The sequence below is a fragment of the Perca flavescens genome, chromosome 18 (genome assembly GCF_004354835.1).
Source record: "Perca flavescens isolate YP-PL-M2 chromosome 18, PFLA_1.0, whole genome shotgun sequence".
In the NCBI taxonomy this organism is placed as follows: Eukaryota; Metazoa; Chordata; class Actinopteri; order Perciformes; family Percidae; genus Perca; species Perca flavescens.
The window spans coordinates 21,973,172-21,997,908 of NC_041348.1; the positions used below are offsets into that span (position 1 = coordinate 21,973,172).

The following is a 24,737-nucleotide window of genomic DNA, read 5'->3' on the forward strand; positions in this document are numbered from 1 at the left end:
ACACTTGTGACCTTAAAGCCCTTCTGTACTGTGCAGCGGTCATAGGTCAGCTCAGGTCAGAATGAGACTCTGCTTCTATTAAAATGTTTACAGAAACCAACATGAAAACTGACATTCAGAGCTACACTCCTGCCAAAATTAGATGTTCATACCCTCCAGATACTCACTGCAGAAATACAGAACAAGAGCTCCACATAGTGGGCAATGTAGCCTGTGCCTTGATAATGAAGGCACAATTAACTAACACGACGGGGCCATATTTTAACGATCTAAGGTGCGTTTAGAGCGTGTACGAATCCACTTTTGCTAGTTAAACGACATGCGCATGGTTCAAAAGGGTTGTATTTAGTGTCTTAATTAATCATAGGTGTGTTTTGGGCGTAACGTGCCATAAACCAATCAGAGTGTCATCTCCCATTCCCTTTAAAAGCCAGGCGCGTTTGTACCTTGGCGCGTTGCTATTATGATGGCGGATTTGCTAAGCACGAAGGAGAGATTTTCAGGAGAAGAAACTGATCTGCTCGTGCGTGAAAGCGAAAGCGCGCAAGCAGATCATATACGGTACGAGCACTATGCCACCAAAACTCCATAATACTATTTCACATTGAAATCAGTTTTAAATCTTTTGCATGTTTGTGTGCAGCTGCGCGTCCCTGTGTGTAGCAAGCACAGTGTGTGCGCACATTTTACTAATACGCTTTTAAAATAACAATGAAGTGCTGCGTTACTGACTTTAGGCCAGGGTTTTGTTGGTCAATGGCGCGATCGCTTTCCGCTGCCTCAAGATAGCAATACACAAGGAATGCACCTGAACACACCTCCCTGTAAAGACCAGCACGCCCACGGGCGCACAGATGGGCGCAGGTGCATCTTCTGTTTAAACGACGTGCGAAATTGACAACTCCGTCGGTCTCAAACTAGCAAAGATACTTGCGTCGGGCTTTGTGCTGCGCTGCACCGGGTCCAAGATAGGGTCTGAAGGAACAAAAAATATGGAGGTTCATTTTTGACAGTGAACCTTTTAAAAAAATATATATTTTCACACAAAAGAAATGTCGAAATAAACTTCATGTAAAAAAAAAAAAAATAAACGTGCTCTTCATCAGGACGCCTTTGCCAGGGGTTTTCAGTTGTTTAGCCCGACAGCATCTCAGCTCTTTTCTTGATTGTGAATCGCGAAGACACAATTTGATTTTCTCTGAGTTCTTCTCTCAACTTCGCTCTCCGCTGGTTACCTGTGAGGCTGTGTACTTGAGCATTAGGTCTGTAAGAAGAAAGACATTGATACATGAATATCTGCAGTAATTTTTATTTTGAATGCAACAGTTTTTAGACGAACTGAGTGCCCACAGTGGTGCTACAGAGAACAGATGCTGCATCATTAACAAATCAATATTTTCCCAAACCAAGGCATTCCTGTTTTCTCCTAAGGAAAAGCTGATTAAAACACCAACTTCTTTATAGATAATAGTTGTGTATTGTGTTCGATTGCTGTATGGTTGGTGGCAAACCAGTTTTCCTATCGGGATTAATAACGTTTTTTCAATTCAATTCAAAATAAATACTGTTAGCACAAACTCCAACGTTGTGTCTGAAAGTCTTTGCCTCTATAATTACAGGTAACATTCAGGATTGACATAACATCCACAGTTAACACTAACAACAAGTTAAAGTAAACAGTTAACAATACTTCCAGAAGTAAACTTATGCACATGTACACCTACTTACCTGGGCAAAGGATTTTTGTCAGTGGTGCCTTCACTTCCATGAGCTCTGGGTTCTCCTCAGAGTCTTTACTAGCGTGGAAGCTTGTGAAGTGCAGCGCAGGCCACCAGTCTTTTCTTGCAGCCATTTGTCCAGAGACAACATCCTTCCAGTCTTCTCTGTTTTGAGACAGAAATATACAGAACAGCTGGCTTCAGCAACAATAAGTAAGGTATAGAAAGTAACCTGCACTCCATAAAGTTCAATCAAAAATAGAGCTTCCAATTTTCCAAACATTTTGATACATACTGTAACTGTAGTTTTTGAATAATGGACTTCAAACGCTTCCACGTGTCCAGGTTGCTCCTCCAGCAGGCGAAGTCCAGCATTTCCAAAACGACTCCTAAAGCTTTCTGAATGTCACTTCTTTTCTCTGGAAAACAAATCAATAATGGATATTACGGAACAGAGAAATCATCATTCAGAGACAATAGGGCTCTAACAAAGGGGAACATGTTTTAATTACATGTCAAATTAAGACATCTTTTCCAAAACCCCATAAAAAATAGTCTGTTACGCTTTACATGAAGGTATCTACATAAGAATGACATGACACTGTCATGAATGTGTCATAAACATTTTAAACAGTCATAAACGTTTATGACATAACGCTTCTTTTAGTGTCATTCGTTTTTTGTCATGAAAAGTTATGGTTAGGGTTAGAGTTCATGTGTCACGACTGTGTCATGACAGTGTCATGTGTTCATGACAGTGTCATGTCACTCTTATGTAGATACCTTCGAGTAAAGTGTTACCAAATAGTCTTATATCAAAACCATGAGCTTCATAATGTTTCCAGTTAGGCATCACTTGGTCGAAAAATAACAAAAATTCTCATGAATTTGACTCCATTTTAATTCTGTGTATAATTATGTGGTCAGACATTTAATTTAAGATCAAATATGCTTTTACCTGACTGAAGCAGGAGAGAGCTGTACTCCAACATCAACTCATGGCTTGGGACTAGTACATGGAGGATCTACATAGCATAGGGAAGTAAAGTTATGAGGATGCATTAGACACTGTGTATTTCTGTGTGCTGAACTGTAAATCTAACAAGTTCTAGTTTAACTAAGTTAATATCGTAACTTGTACACTGTTTCACAGGGAACATTACATTTTCATATATCTCTTTATAATATCAGTATAAATCCAGTGCTTAAAACATACAGTTATACCTTCAATACTTTCATCAGTTTCCTCTCTGAAGTATCGTGCCTCTTTAAGTACTGGTACAGGTAGACCTGCGCGTTGGGATTGGGTGGAAAAGTGCTGTCATATGCGTAATCATTAAGGACTTTCAAAGCCTCCTCGTGATCCTCATAGAACTCCAGCATCTGCCAAAATAAAACAGTTACACAAGAAGTAGGGACATTTCACTTGAATTGGGCCTGAAATTGAACGATAGCAAACCTGACAAGAACAAGACAAAAGTTTATTTCTTAAATCAAGAGCATGAAGCAGACTGATGGTATCAAATGCATAGTAGGTCTATTCAAGGGCTGTGAAGTTTTTTTTCAAACTATTAATCAATTATTAAGATGGTTGCCGATTCCTTCTGTTTCATCATGTGATGTTAAAATATATATTTCTGAAGTTAAATCGTGATGTTGGGAATAAGCTCTTACCTCAACGTAACTCAGTATGAAGGGATCCCAGACGCCAGGATTTTTCAAAATCTCCTTCAGGTTCACAGAGGCCTGTCTGAAGTAGTTGTGCATGTCTTGGTTGTCACCAGAGTCAGGAAACTCTGAAACAGTAGCAACAGTTTACGCAAACAATAAAGACATTTTTAAAACGTGAAAATTGCCTTCAGATGGCATTCATTGAAAAGATTGTACACACATATATGTTTCCTTCCTACAACGTAATCACCTCTTTAAGCTCCTTTTTCTACCCAAGTAGTTACTGGCTCTGACCTGTAGGTGGCAGTGTGACATCACACAAGAGCTTGCAGCATTTCTGCATAACTGAGACCAGTAAATAATAGATGCTTTGGGTGTTAAACTGTGCATCACCTTACCAGTGTTGGAGTGTGTGAACTTTTTGTCACACCAGATGATATAATCCAGTAAACTCCTGTAGGCGTGGATCAGTTTAATCCTCTGGTACTGAGCTGCTGACTCCTTCCCATGCCTCCAACTTTCAGCGACAGACAGCTGACGCTTTGCATCCTCGATGTGACCATTAAGCAGCAGGTGGAATGAATGTTCCAGACAGATCTATACATGCAGAGGAACAAGTCTCAAATGTCTTTCAGTAATGTAAAAAAGACAACAGATGTGCACTGTGTAGTCAGGTCAACCAGCTAACATACCATCAGGTAATGTCTAACTCCTGAGTGTTTCATTCGTTCATAGATGTTGTTGTAGTCCTCCATCTTTGAGTTGGGGTGATGGTGAAGGATCTCTGTGCTGATTCTCCAAATAAGCTGGGGTGGAAATTGCAAAGAAAATGTCAGTATCAAGAAGGATAACTGATACTTTATTTATGAATACACTGTTTAAATGTTTGCAAATGTATTTTGTCTGGATGACTGTAAAATACTAATGTGGACATAACAAAACCTACCTCTTTATACGGCTGACCTGTGCCATTGGTTGGGTCTTCTAACATTTGTGGGTAACATGCCATATATTCTGCTGCCTCTTGCCATCTGTGATGCAGCAGGGCTTCTCTGATCTGCTCCAGACAGACTCTGGTACTCTGGTGAAACCCAGTTTCCTTTGGAGTCTCTTAAGATAAAAAATAAATAAATAAATAAAGTTATTATTTGATGACATGAATGTATGTCTCATAAACATTATCAAGGTTCTACAGCTCGACAGTCAGATACTGGATTTTAGAGGTTTATACCAATATTTATATTCGAGAGTGTAAAAAAATCTGACATAATGACACATCAACCAATTGTAATTGTTTTACATCAACACATAACAGAAACATTTTCCATAAGAAGTCTATAAATTGTAACTTAATTGCACTACATTGTACTCAGTGGAAGATTTTTTTAGTTGAAAAATAAACTTTGCTGTGTTTCTGGTAACAATTTATGTAATGAGACATTGTTTCTGAATTACCTCTAACTTATCTTAGACGTTTCTGTTATTTATCAGTCAGCATATACCCCGATACATCGGCAAAAAGTTAATATTGGCCGATATACTGTATCAACCCGGAAGATGTATTAGTGTAGGTCTATTGGATTCTATATTGGAAACACAACAACTCACCTGCACACATGGGATTAACCAGAGGGAGCTTAGATTTTTTCGATCCTTTTGAAGAGTTGCCGTCCGAGGAATCGCTGTCATCATCCAAGTCTTCAAGAGGCACCAGCTCTCTTTGCAAATCATCCATAATCAGCACAGCAGTTAAACTCAAATATGACCGCTGCCTTTTATCTCTTGCGCTGATGCTCAGTGTATGACGTCCACCTGGAGGGAGACAAAATATTGTGTCAGCAAGCAACTTCCTTACAAGTCATAAATATTGCTTAGTGTCATAAGTCATGTCTAAATGATTATTGTAACTATTGATTTATCTTCGGATTATTTTCTGGATTCACCAATTAACTGTTTGTCCTACAAAACATCAGAAAACTGAAAAATGGCAATCACAATATCAAATTGCTTTTTTTGGTGTGACCAACAATCTAAATCCCAAATGTATTCATTTTATTATAATGTAAGACAAGTAAAGGCAGCAATGTCTCACATGCAAAGAGCTGGAACATGCATTGGCATTTTTGCTTGATGATTTAAACAATTATAGGATTATAAAATTACTGTTGATTAATTTCCTGTCTATCAACTAATCGTTTCAGCTCTGGAGCTAACTGCTATGTAATTAAGATGTTATAGTAGACAGGTAACGTTAGTCCTTACAGATTAACACTAATACACCAGTGGTATTGTTATATGACCTTTTAGACTTCACTTAACTTTATACTACAGTTGTATGAGAATATATGTTCCTGTAATTTGAGGCTAAATCACCTAGCCGTTTAGCTTTCTCGTCAGCATCGTTTTGAATAAACATCACCACTAACAAAGTAAATAAGTATATAAAGGTGAGATCTCTTTAGTCAGAAGAGGCAAGTGTATTATCTTGTAAAACAAAGTTGTCTCAGTTCCTACCTGCTGAGCAGTAGCGTTACCATTCCGTTCCCATGTTTCTGAAGGTAAACAACGTGCCAATGCTAAATTAACAACTAAGCTAACCTGCATCGGTGCATTCAAATCCAAAGTACAGTAACGTTACTTATTCAGAGTTTGAATCTCTGTTGTTATTTTTGATAAATTAATAAGATGCAGTGTCTCTGTGTATTGTCGATTAACGTGACTTCCACATGTTTGTTGTAACTATCCACCCACCAGTACCATAGCCAGTAAAAAGACCAGTACAAGTAGCTGAGGAAGTAGAGAGAAAAGCTACAACTTATTGGCTACTGTGACCGGAAAAGGCGGAGCAAAGAGCTTCTTCTTCGCTTCCTTTTTTTCTTTCTTCCACCAACCTAACATTCCCTTAATACCTCCATGCCTAACATGAGCTGAAGGGATGTTTAAGCAAAGGCCATAAGACTCTTGTTTCAGAAATTTCTGCTTTTGTTGTGTTTTGTTCCACATCGGTATTTGCAATTGCCAAAATTTAGTTATTTATGTTTCATAATGTTATTTCTTATTTACCTCTCTGAGTGTCAGGCTGTTTGTTGTTGGTTTATATGTGTAAACTGGCTAACGCAGCAATTTCCCATTGGCATTACAGAAGACTCTATCTATCTATCTATCTATCTATCTATCTATCTAATATAGAAATGCTGTGAGCAAACAATAAATGGATCATCACAAATTGAATGGATCAGATGTGTTGTTATTGATGGCTGTTATGACATGATAATTATCTTTTACCATTTTCAAAACCCCAAATTTGAAGAAGAAAAACATTAGTTGAAACAGAATAGTTGGCAATAAGATATTTTTAAAGATTTTTCTTATCCATATTGATTACAGGTTTGTTATGTTTTTCTGTTTGCAACAATCCCATTTATCACAATTAAACTTGGGGGGGGGGGAGCACTGCCTTTTTTCTCTTGTATTTTGCTGGCTATAGGTCTACACTATATTTGATTAAAGAGGCCTCTGGGGAAGATTATTATATCTGAAATTAAAATACACCGGTCATAATCCTATGAGTAAAGATTCCTTGTTTTCAATCTCTTGAATCTTTTTGTGCATATTGTAGATGTCTTTGCTGATTTAGCTAGCCCTATTGGATGATTCCTGAAGCAACTGCACAATGATGAGGCTGATTTCTCTACTTCCACTGCATCTGTTTGAGGTTGTTTCCCACAGTCACATGAAGCAGCCAAATCCAACCTTATATCCTGTAAACCTATCCGTGCCTACACCCAGCCGGATCTGATCTGCTGACGTGTCGGCTCCTTCAGCTCGCACTGCTTCATGCTCCAGCAGCAGAGTTAAGCCAGTCCACAGAAACTGCCAGCATGGCAGCAAAACACTTCTACCGACAGGGCCTTTTACTACTTTTATTTAATTTTATTTCAACTTCAGCCTTGGAAAAAAGGTTCTCCGACTTTAAGAGATGCGCAGATGAGGAATGCAGCAGTAAGTTTGATTGTTGTAACTACTAGCTCATCAGGACTTCAGGGATGCATCTTCCCACATCCCGATAACGTTACAGCTAGCCATAAACTACGCCTTATCTCTAGACCTGTTGCCAGTCGATATTTGTGACCTGGATAACCACCTGTAGTAGTTCCGTAGCAGACGTGTGGTGCTCGTTGAAATCAGCGAAAGCTAATCTTAACTGTAGGTCTTATATTGGGGAGGGGGGGGTTGTTCAGATGTAGCCCGTAGTGTTGGACGGTTGCCTGGCAGCTCCGGCCTGCCCAGCTGGGTGGTTAGTGGTGGCTAATGTTAGCAGCTAGCTAATTAGCCACCGGCCGGCTTTGGGCAAAATAATGGGCTAATGTTGGCTAACTCTATTGTTAAGTCACATAGGCTTTGGTCGTACTTCTCTCCTTGTAGCCAATGTTATAAACACAGACTAACGTTACTCTAGATTGCGTAGTTTAACCAGCAAACTATTTAAATTTTGCGTTAGCTTTAGGTGAAATAAGAATTTAAATTAACGTTATGTTAACCTACGTTGTCTTTATATGCCAGTTTGCATTGCTAATTAGATGTACGCCAGCATATACAAGCCTCAGGGACCATTATAGCTGTTGTTGTTGTTGTTGTTGTTGTTGTTATAGAGAATGTTAACCTGAAAATACCACCACCACAACAACAACAACAACAAGAAGGCTGGTGTAGGTAATAAAGTGTTTTTATTGGCGACTTATCAAAAAGAAAAGCTAGTTTTGAGTAATAAAACAGTAAAGATTAGACACAGGCATAATATGATCAGTTACTCTGCTTGAATGTTTTAAACCAACGTCTGAGGCTAAAGTCGACTATAACCATGACAGTGGCATGTCATACAGACAGTGCAGATCTAAACTCTTGCTTATTTGCCATCCCTTTTAGTTAAGTCAGTTTTAGTCTCATTTTGTGTTGCGTGTTTTGTGCAAAGGGCAACATTGTAGAGCCAAAACAATAAATAGATTGACAGAAAAGAACTTGGCATTCATTTTGATAAACAATAAATCAGTTGTAAGTAATTTTTAAGTCCGAACAATGCCCCAAATTAATTGGTTGCAGCTTTCAAAATGTGGTTATGTGCTGAGTTTGCTTTTCTTCACAATAAACCATATATCCATGCTTTTGTGACTGTTGGAAAACAATTCAAAGACATTTTAATTTGTTAACTTTGACTTTGTAATAAGCATTTTTCCTACATTAACCAAAGGTGAGAAAATAACCGAGTAATTGATAATAAAAATAATAATCAGACATTTGGTATTATGAGTGGATTAAAAAAAGAATGTATAATTGCTTTTTGTCTGTATGCATCTTGGAAAAGAGTGTGCCAACATTTTGCATTCTTGAAAGAGCGCTATGTGAAAAGGAACATATTGATAACGGCGCTTACCTTTTTAAAACAATTCTAATTATTTATGTATTTCTTTCACAGTGCTTCTGTGTCGGGGAAAAGCTAAAAAAGATTTCTCTGGACCAGACTGTCGGTTCCTGTCGGTCAAAAAATCTGAAACTATCCATGTATACTACAAACTGTCAGGCAGAAGGACTGACCTATGGGCCGGAAGTGTACGTATACTCTGGTTAATATTTAATCAGAATCAGAACATCTAGGTTTTGCTATCTAGTTATACTCCTCAACATGTTCTCTTTTTGTATTTTTCAATAGGTTGGAAGTCACTTTGGCTATTTCCCAAATGACATTCTTGCAGTTAACCACCTTTATACAGACAAAGAAATTGAAGTTCCAGCTGAGGTATGAAAATATGTTGCTGACTTACTAAATTAATTAGACAAGTCCAAATTCAATTCAAAATACAATGGAACTTTGAAACTATCAACATAACAATATGCATAATTGTATGTAATATAAATGTATTGACTTCTTTTCAGGAAACAGATTTTGTCTGTTTTGACACTGGATTTGATAAGTTTGACAATTACGACGTAGATTTACTGTTAGACTCTTCACTGGAGGAGAATGATGGTGAAAATAAGGGAACATCTGACCAAATCCAAGTGGCAGAGGGCGTGCAGAAAGAAACGCAGCCATCAGCAGACGAGGCAGCTGACAGTGAAAAACAAACTGAGCATCGTTCTACCTCTGAGGAGCTTGATAAAGTCCCAGATGATGAAAGTGCCTCTTTACCTGAACTTGACGTGGCAACTGAATCACCTTCTACAAAAGAAGTAGAGACCGATACAGCAGCTACACCTGATGCTACTGAAAGAGCTGCAAAGGACGCAGAAGTTGAGAAAAACGCAGTGGAGGGCAACAATGATTTTGTTCCAGAAAACGAGCCAGTCTCGATTTCGGAAGGAGTGCAAATCCCTGTGTTAAAAACTACCCTTGGAACAACTTTTGATGCGGTCACTAGCGATGAAGAAATCACAAAGAACGTTACTCCATATGAAGAGGAGGAAAGGGAATATGTGGAGACTCATCCCGCAGAAGACGTTAATGTTAAAGCAGCAGAAACTCCATTGCTGTCTTTCTCTGATTCCCTCAAAAAGCAAGATAGTCCTCCAACAACACACGATGATAAGGCTGCAGAGGAGAAGAACATGTTGACATCATTTGGAGATGCTGTTTTTTCAGTTGTCTCCGGGGGAGAGAGGACCGCACAAGATTTGAGTTCAGAGGAGGACGATGACGATGACGAGGATGAGGTAGAAGAAGAAGCTGCTTCAAAAAACCCTCCGAGTTTTGAGGAAGGAAAGAAAGCCGTAGAAGAACCACTATCCGTAGAATTACCAAAAGAGCCGGAGAACATAGAGCCTGCCTTGTTTGATGATGATGATGATGATGATGATAATAATGATGATGATGATGATGATGATGATGATGATGATGAGAGTGAGGGAGAAGTGATCGGACCTGAGAACGCTTGGGAGAAAACTTTAAAACCAACAGATGAGCCGATATACCATCAAACCGAAGCAAGTGCAATATCAGTGGATCAGGTATCACAAGATGAAACCTCTGCCATTCCGGAGGCTCAAAACTCAGTTATCAAAACAACAGATGAACCCTTTGAGGAGGAAGAGGAGGAAGGGTCCAAAGATTTAGAGGTCAATAATGATAATAACAGTAGTGATACAATGGAGCACAGTGAAGATTTAGACAAAGAATTGAAAGAAAACATAACCCGGACGGATCAAGAATTAGCCGATCCCGAAACTGAAACACATCCAGACTCGTCCACTGAAGAGATGCAATCAAATAATTTAGATGTGAAAGATCATGAAAAGACGGTAGATGACAGCCTACCTAATCGTATAAATGACCATTTAAAGAATGATTTAGAGAGTAATAACAGTCAACCAGAATTATCTGTGGAGGAACAGGAGATTATTGAGGAACATCTTACAGAAGATTGGAAAGATGAAGAAGAGAAAGAGATGGAGGAACGGAAAGAACAGGGGAAAGAAGAATTACTTGAAGATGAAAATGCACTTGAAGATGAAAATGGACTTGAAGATGAAAATGCACTTTCTTTGTCACAATCGGACAACACAGACTCTGACGAACCCTCACCTGAAACCGCTCTACCCGCTGTGTCAACTCCAGAGCCAGAATACAGCGACAGCGTGATGAGACTGACTCTGCTAAGAGACCACTTCACAGAGGAGAACATGGAGCGGATCCAAAAGCTTCTGGGGCTCAGGAATCTCTTCCAAGTGGAGGCCATGTTCTCTGACTTGGACACAGAATTGCAGTCTACCCGTCTCTCAAACACAGGTACCACGCAAGATGTGGAAAGTGCACTGGAGGGCATCCTGGAAGCCTCTGAGAACACCATCCTGGATCAGATTGAGAAGATGCTGGATAGCCGAGACACAAAGCAGAGTTATGACCAACAAATGGACACGAGTAGTTTGGATGAGGAGGCTGAAATACTGGATGGCTTCCAGGAGCTCGCATTCAGCCTACGGCAGAAGTATTCAACAGCCAGTGACAGCACGCCTTTGGCAGTAGAAAAAGCATCAGATATTGACCAAGGTAGGTTTGTTTTTTATTATTTGAGTCGTATAGGGTTGTAGGATTTACTAGAGTCAGGTTTTACCATTGCATATTCTGTTTTAAACTCTGCTTTAGGCCTTTCACACACAAGTACGGTACTGCATCAGCTTATGATCCACAGATAAAGTGAACGCCGAGTTTGATACTGTGGCACAACAGATATGCAGCTCGGAATTATCCTTTCAGACACCGTTCATACAAGTATCTTGTTTGCACATATATATATATATATATATATATATATATATATATATATATATATATATATATATATATATATATATATATATATATATCTATATCTATCCAGATTGTGTCTTCATCCAGTTACAAGGCGATTGCCGTTAACACCTATTGCTAGAATTTGTCTCAAGTGACCATTTGTGATAGAATTTCAGTTCCCCGAGAATTGACAGAGAATTGCAGCTACTGCTGAAAAAGAAAAAACATATTTATGCTTTGCCATACAGCTAGAGAAGATGATTGCTACCTCACCCTTTTTAACTTTGGAACTCTTGTCCTAGTTGTTTTTCATAATCCAACCATTTGTACTGAGCTTGCAGGATTTTTAATGCCCTGTGTGGACTCTGCAAAGTCAAATAACTGGACTCTCAGTTTGGTAGCTAGTATGAGCTATTTGATCCAGCTGTAACCTCTGTGTGCTTTGGCTGACTTCTCACCTGCATCACCAAAGATGCCCTTTAGTACAAAGTGTGAACAGGGCCCCATTTCAACATTGAACAACCATGTTTGTCCTTTTTGTCTGTAATTGCCAAGATACAGTATCATAGTGTAGTCCCCAAATATAGATTTAAAATAGTTTCGCTCCAGTGGATGACGGTACCTGACCTAACTTTTCTCTTCCATTAAAGAGAGTCACACTGACCTCCTACTAAGCAAATATCGCACTCTTAAAAAAGCCATAGACCACACCTGTTGTCAAATATGTTAGCACACAAGTCCACACCTCACAGAAAAAACTAAAATCTCCTACCAGGACTAAAAAAAATTTCTATCAGAACTGTTTGGACAAACCTGTGAAATTACCTCCTTGACTAATCTCTAATTGTTTGGTTTTTTTTTCTCAATGTTTTTGTTGTAGATGAACACAATTTAAATGTAAAAGATGACACGCCCCACATTGTTGAAGAAGACAAGGTTGACAGCATTCCTGAGGCTGAGAATGATGACAACCTCACGGTAACAGATCATGAGGAAAGGCCAGAAGAAGAGCAGATAGTTTTGGATGAGGTGCACAGTGGACCACATGTCAGTGTGGACGAGGATGGCGGACACTTTAATAAAAACAAAGACAATCAGCTGAGCTTCAGTTCATTAGACGAGATGCAGAAGGTCCCTCAAGCCACCCTGGAAAATCCCTTAGACGTGGGCATTGGTGGGGAGGTTGAGCACCCACCCTCAGGTTGGTAATCTATACGACACAATTAATTAATCCTTTTCTTTTATTATTAAATTAATTGATCAGTTTTGTGTCTATAAAATACATGCAAGTTGCTTAAACCTAGAAACAATAGTTGCTTACTTGGCTTCCATTGCGGAGGTGTTTCTACCACTTTTTTCGTTTGAAAGCCATGATGTCTCTCTCTCATGGGTGGGCCAAATTCTCTGGGTGGGCAAAGCAGAGAAAGTGGAGTTAACCTTGCTCCTTATGACCTCATAAGGAGCATGATTCCAGATCGGCCCATCTGAGCTTTCATTTTCTCAAATGCAGAGCAGGATACCCAGGGCTCGGTTTACACCTATCGCCATTTCTAGCCACTGGGGGACCATAGGCAGGCTGGGGGAACTCATATTAATGTTAAAAAACCTCATAAAGTGAAGTTTTCATGCCATGGGACCTTTAAACTCATAGATGAATCTTGTTTGGTTCTGTCTTTGATTCACCTGGTTTGGGGAGAATTGTTTGGTAATCACAAGATACTTTACCTATTTTGGATGCATGTGATGACAAACTGTAATGGAAGATTTTTCACTTTGTCTGTCCGTAACACATAAACTGACTAACGGGTACATTTTGTTACTAGGATCTTTGGACCCCATGGAACTAGGGTCTGAAATTCAGGATGACAAAGAAGAAAAAGAAGAAGTGGGATTATTTTCAACTGGGATTGTTTACATGGGCTGCATCCTTTCGATGATGAAGAATAAAACTGCAGAGTGGACTATTGAGGTGAGTCTAAGAATTGTAAGCTACTGTATACACTAGTTTCAGCATTCATTTTTTTTTAATACATTGTCTCTTTACTCTGAGTCTGCACCTTCAACCATCTCCTAAACCAGTTGTTCCCATCCACCGTTGCTACTGAGCAATGAGGAAACTACTGTATATGATTTGATAAAAGAAAAAAAAAGCTAAATAATAATGTTGTGGTTGGGTATTTGTGCAATAATTACTTAGTCCGTTAAACCTCACTGCCTCTATCGCTGCCACAAGAAAGTTTTAAAACAATATGAGGGTGAATTTGTTTTGTATGTCTGAAGGTGCCAATAAAAAAGGTTGATCACAAAAAAATATATGAGGGTAAAAAAACGGAACACTAGCACTTACAGTATCTGACCAGGAGTTTCTACAACAGCTGACTGTTTCCTGCACAAGATCCAGCACAAAGCACAGTCCCTGCCGTCTCTTGTCTTTTCCGTGAATGAAGCTTCTTTCATGTGCGGTCGAAAATGTCGAGATTTATAAACGATCTGACAGAAAACAATAATTGTGAAATATAAAGTCTACTTGTGCTACATTAGGGAGTAAAGAACACAGCAGGACGCCACACAAATAAGGCATTTTAGTGACACCGCCTCACAACCCTGCCTCGAATCGCTGGGTCGTTTTTTCTGGTCTGAAAACAAGCACACAGATCAATTTAAGTATGAGGTGTCAGCGTGAACATTGGGACCTGTGGATCAAGGGAAACATTAAATGTCCTATTTTTACTGAACGCCCCATGGCCCTCCCCCCGCCCCCCTGTCTTGTTGACTGTCGCGGTGTAGGCTGAAGTTCAACACAGCCGGTGCTGAGCTGGCTATTAGCACAACCGGCGGGCCTTATTTTGGCAAAAATGGCCAGATAATTATCATAGAAGACAGCACTAAAATGGACTGTATGCTGTCAAATTAATTTAGGTTCCTAATCGCTTTTTGTACTTTAATTTTAATCCGTATTTGCACCTCTAGCTCAGCTTTGAAGATAGATAACGTTGACGTGCTGGCAAGCTAATATCTGTCAAACTAGCATACCGTTTCTTGTGCTAGCTAGTTCCGTTATTGTTTCAAAGACTAGCATGGAGAGTGATACTTTAACGATACCTAGACCTGTAATGGAGCCGGATCAGGTTTACATGCTTTTTCTAACGGAGCTGCAACATGTAAGTGAACATGTGAGTTTAGTTTGTCTCCTATGTCAAGTATTGATTATGCTATCATGGCCTGCTGACGTGTTAATGAGCATACGGCTGATGCACATTGACTCCTGAATTTACTTGCCAAAACTGATGCGGTTTATCTTTAACTTACATATGGGTCTTTCATATATTGCTCTAACTTGTCATACTGTTGATATATTGTTGTATACTACTTTTCCCTATTATATCTACCGGTATGCTGCTGCTATTAATCCCATCACTCACTTTATCACGTCATCTGTCTCCAGCAAACAACATTTCCCACATGCTGCCAAATGCTCAGTTCAAAGGTCTCTTTATGATTGGAGCAATATGCAGAGTACTTCTTTGTATAATTAGATGTTAATAAAGTGGTCAAATTATGTTCCATTTTGGCTACTAATACTGTTCATAAATACGTTGGCTTTTTGATGATTGACTTAAGTGTCAAATGAACCACACTTGGCTTTTAGTTGTACATTGTCTGTGTCTGGATTTGGAAGTAGCAGGTGAATGAAGCACTGTAAGAGCAACCCTTTATATTGCTCTCAATAATTAATAGTACAAATTCCTTATTGGTCCAATATTTTTTGGTTGTTGCATTAGGACACACTGCTTGGTTTTATTATTATTGTATGGTAATGCCCTGATATCTTGATAAGCTTTCTTCTCAGTGGTGTGAATAGAGTAACCAATCACTAATTTTCTTCCGATCCTTTCAACATTTTGTTTAATGAATACACAGGGTCTCAGTGTAATATGTAAATATTGGAAGTTACTTTAAGGCTTAAGCTACTGTAGGCTTGCAGAGGGTCTCGCTGTGCTTTGACAAATATTGACTTGCCTTCTGTCTCTATTTTTAGTCTTGTCATAATATTATTCACATTTGAAACAAACTAAGAAATGTAACAAGGGTATTTCCCCTCTCATTTATTGAGACATAGACCTCTTATCCTCAAGATTTATGTTTAACCAGCTTTTTTTTTGTTATTATTCCTGATCGTGTCCCTGACCATTCCTCAATACTGTGGTTGTGTTTGTGTGCCATCAGGTGATTTCATTACTGCCAGAAGAGTGGAAGCCAGGAGAAACTTTGTTTGGTTGTCCTTGGCAAGCTGTTGTCATCACTGCTTTGGTTGGAGTAGTCACCTTCATCCTCTTCTTCTGGAGGACTGTGTTGGCGGTATGTTTTGTGATATTGCTGCTCTCATCTTTGCTCTAATTATGTGTCGAGTTTTACCAACATCAAAAAAGATATTAGAATTGTATGAGCTGAGAATAAATTAGGTTTTGACTCCGAAGATGCACACTGCATCAAAATATCTTGAAATGTCCTGAAATCGACATTGTTGTTTTTCTGCATCACCGCTGGTCATTTACACAGCTTTGATAGAGCTATATTACTACATGATGATCCTGCTTTGACAATTATTCCAAACTGTGTTGTTCAGACATCAAACTGATCTTTACTTATTGCTTTTCTAAAAAAATTTAGGTAAAGAAAAGAGAATACCTTGGTAAGTTTTTACTTTGTTTTTTTTTTTTTTTTTTTTTTTTTTATATTACAAAATGCAGAGGTGTAACCTCTAACTGATTTTGTACTTTTTGTTCCACATTTTTGATTACAGTGGATGAAAAAAAGCTGACAGAGCAAATTCTGGTGCTCAAAAAGGAGAAAATTGATGCTCTCGCCAAAATGTCGGAACTCGAGAAACAGGTGAGCAACAAATAAAATGTGATCTCACATTTATGAGCTACTTTTGAAAAAAATTACATAAATAAGTTATTTTATTTCTGGAACTTTTTTCTTCTTTTTTTGAAGGCTGAATACCTAAAAGAAAATGAAAAACAGTCAAAAGAAACGGTTAGTTCTACAATGAAAAGGATGCAAAACCTGGAGGTAAGCACTAAGGAACCATGGATACTTCCTGTTTTACTGTGTGTCTTTTGTGTCTAACGTATTGTGTACTTGTCTTACTGTGTTGAGTGTTGGGGGGGTGTACCTGCTCTATGGCTTATGGGTATTGTGTATCATTTAGACAGCAAGTAAAATGGCTTCTCATTTTATAAGGACTGTCAGTGACCTTTCTCTCATTAACCTTTTTGCAGAGTAAAGTTTTGGAGGCCGAAACACGGAATGAACACATGGCTGAGGAAAAGAACAAATATGCAAAACTACTTGAAGACGAGAAGGCAAACTCTCTTCAAAATGGCACCAGGGTAATTGTTTATTTTTTCCTTCCTGTTATTTTTTTATTTTTTTAGCTGTCGTCTCAGATTCATGATGCTTAACGGTTCCTTTTAACAGATTGAGAAATTGGAGAAGTCAAACCAGAAGCTACAGCTCAGCAGGAAAAGTGTTCAAGACGCTCTCGCTAAGGTACACGTAATCTTCTGCACGTTGCAAAATCATATGAAGCTTGTGGTTTCAGCTTCTCTTATCAACTGCGTGTGTTTGCCACAGACTACTGTTCTCCTGGACGAGGCCAAGATTCGTGAAGATGCCCGCAAAGTTCAGCACAAATGTCTTGAGAAAGATTATTCAACACTAAAGGAAGAAAATAAAACGGTAAGACTGTTGTCTTACATGACATTATCCTGTCATGTAGACTTGTTTAGATTTTTTGTTGTTGATCACTGAGGTCTGTTAACAGAGGTCTAAATTGATGGGTATTTTAATCACATTTAGTTAGTTAATAAAGACTTTTTATTTTTACAGCTTAAGGCAACCATTAAGAGCTGGGAGGACAAACACAAGGATCTGAACGAGCAGATTAAAGTCTATCAGAAGTCCCAGAAAGAGCTGGAGGACTCGGTGGTGCTCAAAGATCACAACGTGGAGGTCAGGATTTATTTATTTTTAAACCGCTGTGACTACTGTATTTCTCGTGGTTATCCGCTGTATACATTGGTCCTTAACTTGCATCGACTTAACCCACGCACAAATGTCTTCTGATAGGTGCTGTCCGAACTTCTGGCAGACCTAGACGCTTGTGATTTACAAAAAGGTGACACCAAGGTTTTAGCCAATGGTGAAGTAGCACCTGGTTAGTCCATCTCTGCTTACTACTTAAGTAAAAACAATAATGCACTTGCAAAGAGATTCAGAGGTTTTTAAACCTCCACATACACTACCGGTCAAAAGTTTGGGGTCACTTAGAAATTTCCATTCCAGACAGAATACCAGCTGAGATCAGGTGCATTGGTTTTTTTTTTTAATCAGGGCAGCAGTTTTCAGATTACATGATGTGCTTACATAATTGAAAAAGGGTTGTCGACTGTTGTAGAAAGAAGTGGCTGATCTTTAATGCAATATCTACATTACCCATTATCAGCAACCATTCATCCAATGTTCCAAAGGCACATTCTGTTTACTAATCTGATATCATTTTAAAAGGCTAACTGAGAAAACATTGGAGAACCCTTTTGCAATTATGTTAGTACATAATGTAATCTGAAAACTGCTGCCCTGGGTTAAAAAAACAGTATTCAGTCTGTAATGGAGTGGAATGGAAATTTCTAAGTGACCCCAAACTTTTGACCGGTAGTGTCTTTGTTATCACAATATAAATGATGATGTGTTCAGCTTCATACTAAGTGGTTACTGGCCTTTCAGTGTCTTTTTCAGACAAGAAGACCGCTATAAAGAACAGGATCAAACAGATGATGGATGTTTCACGGGTAAGATGTCAAAATAACTATTAAAGCTCACCGTAGTTAATATTTCAAATTGTTAACCTGCTTTAAAATGATTTAATGTACGGTTTCCAGGTCCAGACCACTCTCACTGTGGTCGAAGAAGAGCGTGATCGCTTCATGACTAAACTGCTGAATGAAGAAAAGACGAGGAAGTCACTGGAAGGTATGTCGGTCATGTTTCTTTTCAAGTCATTTTGGAGGGAAAAAAATCCATAAATGCATCGCCGCTGTATATGACTTTCTTCCCGCCTCTCTAAACATACCATTGTATATTACAACAGAACAACACCAGGAGCTGGAGCATGCTATTGCAACCCTTAAGAGCGATAAGAGCCATGTTGAAAACCAGCTCAAGATCCTCCAGCAGAAAAACGAAATCATGGTTGAAATGTACCAGCAGAAGGAAAATGCTTTGCAGCAGTAAGTAAAGCCGTTACAATCGATCGACTTTTTATTTTTTTTATTAGCTGCTGTTACACGCTGTAGATTCTCATAATGATGAATGTCAATAAGCTACGCTGTTTTAGCATAATCCAGTCAAGCATCTCATGAATTAAAGCATGTGTCTTTGAATTTAAAAAAAGATGTGTAGGAACCGCGTGTTGCAATTGTTTGAAGGGGGGTGTTTCTGTGGCTTCACAGGAAATTAACTAAGGAAGAGTTGGAGCGACGCAGCAAAGAGAGTCAGCTGTCTGAGGTGGGAGGGAAAGCTGTGGAGGCCGAGGAGCAGGTGAAAGTCTTACGGCGACGCATTAATGAAATGGAGGAGCAGATGAAGAAGACGGAGGAAGTCTATAAAGAGCAGGTAGGTATATATTTTAAAATGGGCAAGTACAGAGCAAAATCTTACTGCAACCTGACGGAGTATCTTTCCTTCTTTCTTTCTGTTTTAGATTAAAGAACAGGAAAACAAAACTCATTCAAACTGGGTACGCTACACAAAGTGCCACAATTTATTCACATATGCCAACATGCTATAAATGGATGTTTAAGCTTGTTTAAGATTCATAATAAGCTGAGGCAATATTATTCCAGTTGTAAACTAATTCTCCGTTATGTTTCCAGGTAAATGCTCGTAATGCAGAGCGAGCTCTGAACCAAGAGAAGCTTGAATCATCAAAGCTCCGTGAAAAGTAAGTGTTCGCAAAGCAATACTAGTTGTAAACCATTCGATTGATCAACAGCAACAAATATTGTGGTGATGAATTTATTTTCAGTCATTTTTCATGACATTCACTGGTTCCAGCTGCTCAAATTTGAAGATTTGCTACATCATTGTAAATTAAGTATGGTTTTGTTCTGGACTGTTTGGACAAAAGGAGCTACTTGATGATGTCAGCCTTCCTGTGGAGCTTATTTGCATCTAAGCAAAGGTTTTTGTTTGTTCTTTTTACCCATGAACAGGCTGGCTGTACTTACCTCCCAGCTTAATGAGCGCCGCGCTCCTCTCTTCAGACCGAACTCTGGGCAGCCTGCAGGCCCTCGACAAGGTAAACGGGCTGCACAACCTTTCCTGCTGTTTTATTTCCATTAGGTCAGGTCTCATCCTTCAGAGCTTTGAGAAGAGGATGCTGTTTTCTAATAAAACCTGCATGTAAATGAGAAGGAGGATGTCTCGTTTCAGGGTTTCCCCCAGTGTATTACAAGCCTGGTGGCCCACCAGGCCTAAGTCAAGTCTAGAATTTCAAAATCTAAATTTTAGGCCTTAAAATCGCTGAAGTATTGTGTTCTAGGTCTTAAATCGTTTTAAACAGGTCAATTTTCCTACGTCAACGTAACGTTACCTCTGATGTTCATTGAAATGCTTTTTTTTTTTTTTTTTTTTATTCTGTGGTGTTCTAGTTCTTTTTTTCGATAGTCCAAATATAATTTCCTGTATAAGTACAAATAATTATTACTCTGTCGCTTTTATTCAATTTGAATAAGTTTTATTTACTTGGCAAGTACTTTTGTCACTGCATTTCGTTGTACTTTAATGTCGTTAAATAGGTCTTACATTTCATTCATAATGGTCTTTCAAAGGTCTTAAAATGTCTTAAATTTGACTTGGTGAAACCTGTAGAAACCCTGTAAATTGCCCCCTACCCGGCATAAGCCACTGGGAATTATTTTGGGATGTTTTTTAAGATGTTTTTTTAACACATGTTACAGTGGGGCGGCTCGGTTGGAAACTTAAAGTCATATTTTCGATTCTCCAGTTAGCTTTTAGCACTAACTTAATGTAGGGCCCTATGGTATCTGTGTCATAGCTTTTTGGGCCCTACATTAATGCTGCCATCAGTCTGTGACTGGCCCCAACTGGGCCCTCGTCGCAAAAAAAAGACTCTTACCACCGGGCTGACCAACTTCTCTGGGAGAAACCCTGCATTTCACTGTACTCGACTCTCCGAAAGCCTGGAACGAGGACCTAGCCTTTGCATATATTGTAGCGACTGTCTTGTCAGCTGTTTCTTTCCTTTGGTAAATGGATGGTTTGATCATAACAGGTGACTCATATGGGCCCTCTCCTGTGAGTGGGGGTGCACCATCCCCTCCAATAATGATAGAGGGTCCAAGGCGCCCTCCTTCTGCCCCAGTGGGGCGAAGAATTGACCCGTATGGTGAGTCCCAGTGGATTACTTCACCTTCCTTGTTCCTCACCACAGTTGGACGTCATCCCTGCGCTGCAACATTTTGTCCTTCTATCTTTCCCCTCTTACACACCTGACCTCATTCTTTTCAGATCTTTCCCCTTCTTGAGTTCTTGCTCTTATTTCTTACCAGTGTGTGTTACGTGCTGCTACCTCTGTCTTCAACTCCCTTTTTCCTGCTTTTGTTTTATACTTTTTGTGCAGTATTGTTTGTGTTGCTGTTGAAATGTTATTCACCTTTTTTGTTTTTTAAAGTCCCTAAAAACACATTTTCTCATTCAGCTTCTTGGTATAAGTAAACCCAAACAGTCCAGATGAAGCAGCTTAACTGAATGTTTTTGTTAAACTCTGAATAAAAAATAGAGAAGGATGTTTTTTTCTCCAAATTGTATCTTTTGATTGGGGTTTATTAAGTCACACATTACAGATCATTTAATTTGCAACCAATTTGAAAGTTTTCAGGGGCTTTAAAAGTCATCCAGAATGCTTTGTTCCTCTGACTGTTGTCCTCATGAAGTAGAGATGACCAATCTTTGCCCTTTAATAATTTCTTTCCTCTTTGACTGTTTCTTACTACTGTGTCCTCCCTGGGAAAAGTGCCACAGGCAGAGTCTTGAGGGATTTCATTCATCATTGCATCTTGTCTTCTCCCCTCAGGTCCTCGACCTCCATCAGACCCACATGGTCGTTACCCTGAAAACAAACACATCGCTGGGATCGGTATGTCTTCTGCTGTCTCTGTTTTTTAAATATTTCCCCTTTTGCTTTTAACCTTCTTCCAACACGGTGCCGTTTCTCCCCTTTCAGACATGATGGGCCCCCGCAGCTCATCACCTGCGAACATGGATGGATCTGTAAGTCTTTTTCTAATCCGATCAGACTCATTTGTACACGTTGCCTTCCCTCTTTCCATCTGAAGGCCTAGAGCTCCTACCTACATGTCGGTTACATTGTGTGTGTCCTTGCTCTGAAACAGACACAAGCAGTAGATCCACAGATAAAAGCAGAGGCACAGGCTGAGGCCTCCACAGACAGCCCAGAGCCAGTGAGTATAGAGGCTGGCCGGTAGGCGTATGCAAGCACGCCGCCCTCTTCCCTAAAGCTGGATTTGGGCATAGATTGAAGGCATTTTGCTTCACTGGGGCTGACCTAACTTTTTGGGCTGAGTGTGTGGTTTCACCTGTTCTCACAGCACTGAGAGAAACAGAGATTCTTTTCATCCAGTGTTGTCAGAGGTTGAATTTGTGTGCAAGTGGTGTGGTTTTTCATCCAAATAATGATGGTGCGAGGTTACTTGTCATGTGATTTGAGCCCTGGCTAAATGCACTTTTTGTAAATTGTGTTTGTGGATCTTTTCACTGCATGACTAAAATTGTAGTCCATATGTACTCAACTTACAGGACCAACTAAAAGTGCATGTGTCTGCATTTAAAAAGCACACAACTCTTTGTCATTATAATTGGTCTTTTTCAGGGACCTGGATCCTTCCTTGTGTCTCCAATCAGGGACTCACCAGGCTCCGTGGTCCAAGGACCTCCCCTCGGCCCTGGACCCCATGAGCAGCTCCTCCCCCCTGGATCCCACGTCCGCCTGCCACCTCCTGGGCCTTACAGACCTCCACGACCTGGCCTCTACCACCTCCCCCCGGGTCCTCATGGTCCTCCTCATCATCACGGGCCCCCACTACCAGCCAACGGGCACCCAGGTATGCCACTTCCTGCACCGATGGGAGGAGAGTTTGGACCTCGTCCCGCCAACGGACACGCGTTTCACCCCAGGCCAGGCCCTGGACCCATCATTGATCCTCGGGGTCCCCCACCACCACACTTCCGTCCCTCTCCACCTCATCACTTCGGACCAATGCCTCCGCCACATGGTACGTTCTGCCCTTTGTTTTTATTTCCCACACATCATCAGTTTGTGCCGATGTGTTATGTTTGAGTGTTATGTTGGTATGTACTGGGGCTGGACCCCTAAACGTGTAGAGCACGCTAACAGGATGTGCTGGTTTGAACATATACATTTAGTGATCTTTTGATATTTTGTACTGTTACTTGGTTTTTCTTTTGTCTTTTACTTTGTTGTTTCATATTAAATTGTAATCATACTCTATGTTAATGGGAGACACTTCATAAGCCCCTTAGGGTTGTCTTCCTTGCACGTTTTTTATTTAATGGATTGGTTACTTTGTACAAATTATTTTGATGTGCTAAATAAAGGAATATTTCCCTTTTTCAATTATTCTGACCAGGTGTCCGTGGACCTATGGGACCACGTCCCCCCGTCCCTCCTGAAATGCGCTACCCAGGACCGCGTGACCACACCAGCCCACCAATGCACCTGCCTCAAGGCGTCCCTCCCCATCCGTCACATGGTGATGCGTATGGTCACTCTCCACCCGATGCTCTCCAGAACTCTCACACCGGCCCCGGACTGGACCTGCATGTGAAGCAGGAGACCCCTCAGGACTCAGCGAGGCCAGCGATGGTCAAGCCTTAAAGACGCCACCAGCTATGGCAGGGGACTTGAATTTACCCAGAACCCATCACGTTAACAACCCAGATCCAGTCCAAACATAGGTCATGATTAATTTTTCAGTTCTAAAATAAAAGCTGCAATGGTGTTTGTTAAAAAAAACAAACATGGTCCTTAAATTAAAGTATCAATAATTATGTGTCCGAAATCAATGACATGAGAGGGTTTCCACTATTTTAAAACGCTTATTGTGCAATAATAATTCATTATATGCCGAGGATTTTCATTTTTGTTCTTTTTAAAAAAATATACATAGCAATGATTTTTAAGGGGCAATTTTTTAAATGTCATTTCCTGTGGAAATTATTTTGAAAAAGGAGGGAGTTTAGCATCTAGTATTTCAGGAATACCATAATTTCCCAAAGCTGTTGCTTTAGAGGCGACTGTAAAGCAAATGTGTAATTTGATGGCCAGATGTATAAGTTATTTTACTATGTTGGTAGAACTTTTAATAATAAAGAATGTAAAAGCTGTCAGTGTTATGTTACTAACTGGTTACAGTTCCCTTTATAGTGGATGTATTTTACACAGGCTCTTTAAACTTCAACAGGTCAGATTTGGAAAGAAATAAGGCATACATCTGAGACAAACATTAACTTTTGTTCTGTTCATAAAAGTCAGATATGTTAACTTATCCAAACACTGCGTGTACCATATTTAGTGTGTGGAGTGACACGGTTAGCATTTCATTCATGATTCACATCTAGTTTGCTTTTCAACTAATTTGGAAAGCTTGCATGCAAAACTAGTAATAGCTCTTTTTGAAGAGGATTGTGTGAAGTCTAATTGATAGACCAATATAACATGTTGGCTTAAAGCAACACTAGGTAACTTTTCCCACTTCGGTTCCCCCTACAGGTTGGAAGCAGAATCGTCCATTATATTACATGACATTAAATTACGCAAGTTTGCCAGCTTGGGTAGCAGATCTGTAGAATGAACGGGACAATGTAATGTAATGGACAATTCGGCTTCCAACCTGTAGGGGGACCGAAGTGGGAAAAGTTACCTAGTGTTGCTTTAA

The 24,737-nt window shown here is 39.6% G+C and overlaps 2 protein-coding genes across 6 annotated transcripts; one reads left to right on the top strand and one right to left on the bottom strand.

Moving 5' to 3' along the window:
* Positions 1-461: 461 nt before the first annotated feature.
* taf1a (TATA box binding protein (TBP)-associated factor, RNA polymerase I, A) lies at positions 462-14,294 on the bottom strand. Of its 2 annotated transcripts, XM_028606041.1 has the most exons (12): positions 14,021-14,294; positions 12,995-13,077; positions 4,998-5,201; positions 4,336-4,499; positions 4,082-4,195; positions 3,788-3,986; positions 3,393-3,514; positions 2,943-3,101; positions 2,677-2,743; positions 2,014-2,137; positions 1,729-1,883; positions 462-1,264 (listed from the first exon to the last, which is right to left on the bottom strand). In XM_028606041.1, the coding sequence occupies exons 1-12, from the start codon at positions 14,128-14,130 to the stop codon at positions 1,212-1,214; spliced, it is 1,554 nt and encodes a 517-aa protein (XP_028461842.1). In that variant the 5' UTR covers positions 14,131-14,294; the 3' UTR covers positions 462-1,211. The 2 variants fall into 2 exon arrangements, with proteins under 2 accessions (XP_028461842.1, XP_028461843.1); XM_028606042.1 differs by lacking the exons at positions 12,995-13,077; positions 14,021-14,294 and adding an exon at positions 5,904-6,186.
* On the top strand, positions 7,191-24,186 carry mia3 (MIA SH3 domain ER export factor 3). Of its 4 annotated transcripts, none has more exons than XM_028606036.1 (28): positions 7,191-7,391; positions 8,863-8,996; positions 9,097-9,183; positions 9,321-11,430; positions 12,554-12,874; positions 13,497-13,642; positions 15,901-16,032; positions 16,345-16,366; positions 16,478-16,566; positions 16,672-16,749; positions 16,959-17,069; positions 17,158-17,229; positions 17,314-17,418; positions 17,569-17,691; positions 17,809-17,896; positions 18,466-18,530; positions 18,621-18,711; positions 18,830-18,968; positions 19,191-19,353; positions 19,442-19,477; positions 19,614-19,681; positions 19,953-20,038; positions 21,035-21,148; positions 21,836-21,898; positions 21,986-22,032; positions 22,155-22,223; positions 22,652-23,054; positions 23,430-24,186. In XM_028606036.1, exons 1-28 carry the CDS (start codon positions 7,271-7,273, stop codon positions 23,675-23,677), a joined length of 5,331 nt encoding a protein of 1,776 aa, XP_028461837.1. In that variant the 5' UTR covers positions 7,191-7,270; the 3' UTR covers positions 23,678-24,186. The 4 variants fall into 4 exon arrangements, with proteins under 4 accessions (XP_028461837.1, XP_028461838.1, XP_028461839.1 ...); XM_028606037.1 differs by having other exon boundaries at positions 17,809-17,857; XM_028606038.1 differs by lacking the exon at positions 22,155-22,223.
* Positions 24,187-24,737: the final 551 nt, after the last annotated feature.

What these genes read in the sequence shown, in the direction of transcription:
- mia3 (XM_028606036.1), top strand. Translation starts at nt 7,271, where the DNA reads ATGGCAGCAAAACACTTCTACCGACAGGGCCTTTTACTACTTTTATTT. An exon ending in AAATTGAAGTTCCAGCTGAG is followed by an intron (nt 9,184 to 9,320) that starts GTATGAAAATAT and finishes ACTTCTTTTCAG; the next exon opens with GAAACAGATTTTGTCTGTTT. An exon ending in ACAAAACTCATTCAAACTGG is followed by an intron (nt 19,478 to 19,613) that starts GTACGCTACACA and finishes TTATGTTTCCAG; the next exon opens with GTAAATGCTCGTAATGCAGA.
- taf1a (XM_028606041.1), bottom strand. Translation starts at nt 14,130, where the DNA reads ATGAAAGAAGCTTCATTCACGGAAAAGACAAGAGACGGCAGGGACTGT. An exon ending in GAGTTAGACATTACCTGATG is followed by an intron (nt 3,987 to 4,081) that starts GTATGTTAGCTG and finishes CTGCATGTATAG; the next exon opens with ATCTGTCTGGAACATTCATT. An exon ending in GACAAAAATCCTTTGCCCAG is followed by an intron (nt 1,265 to 1,728) that starts GTAAGTAGGTGT and finishes TTCTTCTTACAG; the next exon opens with ACCTAATGCTCAAGTACACA.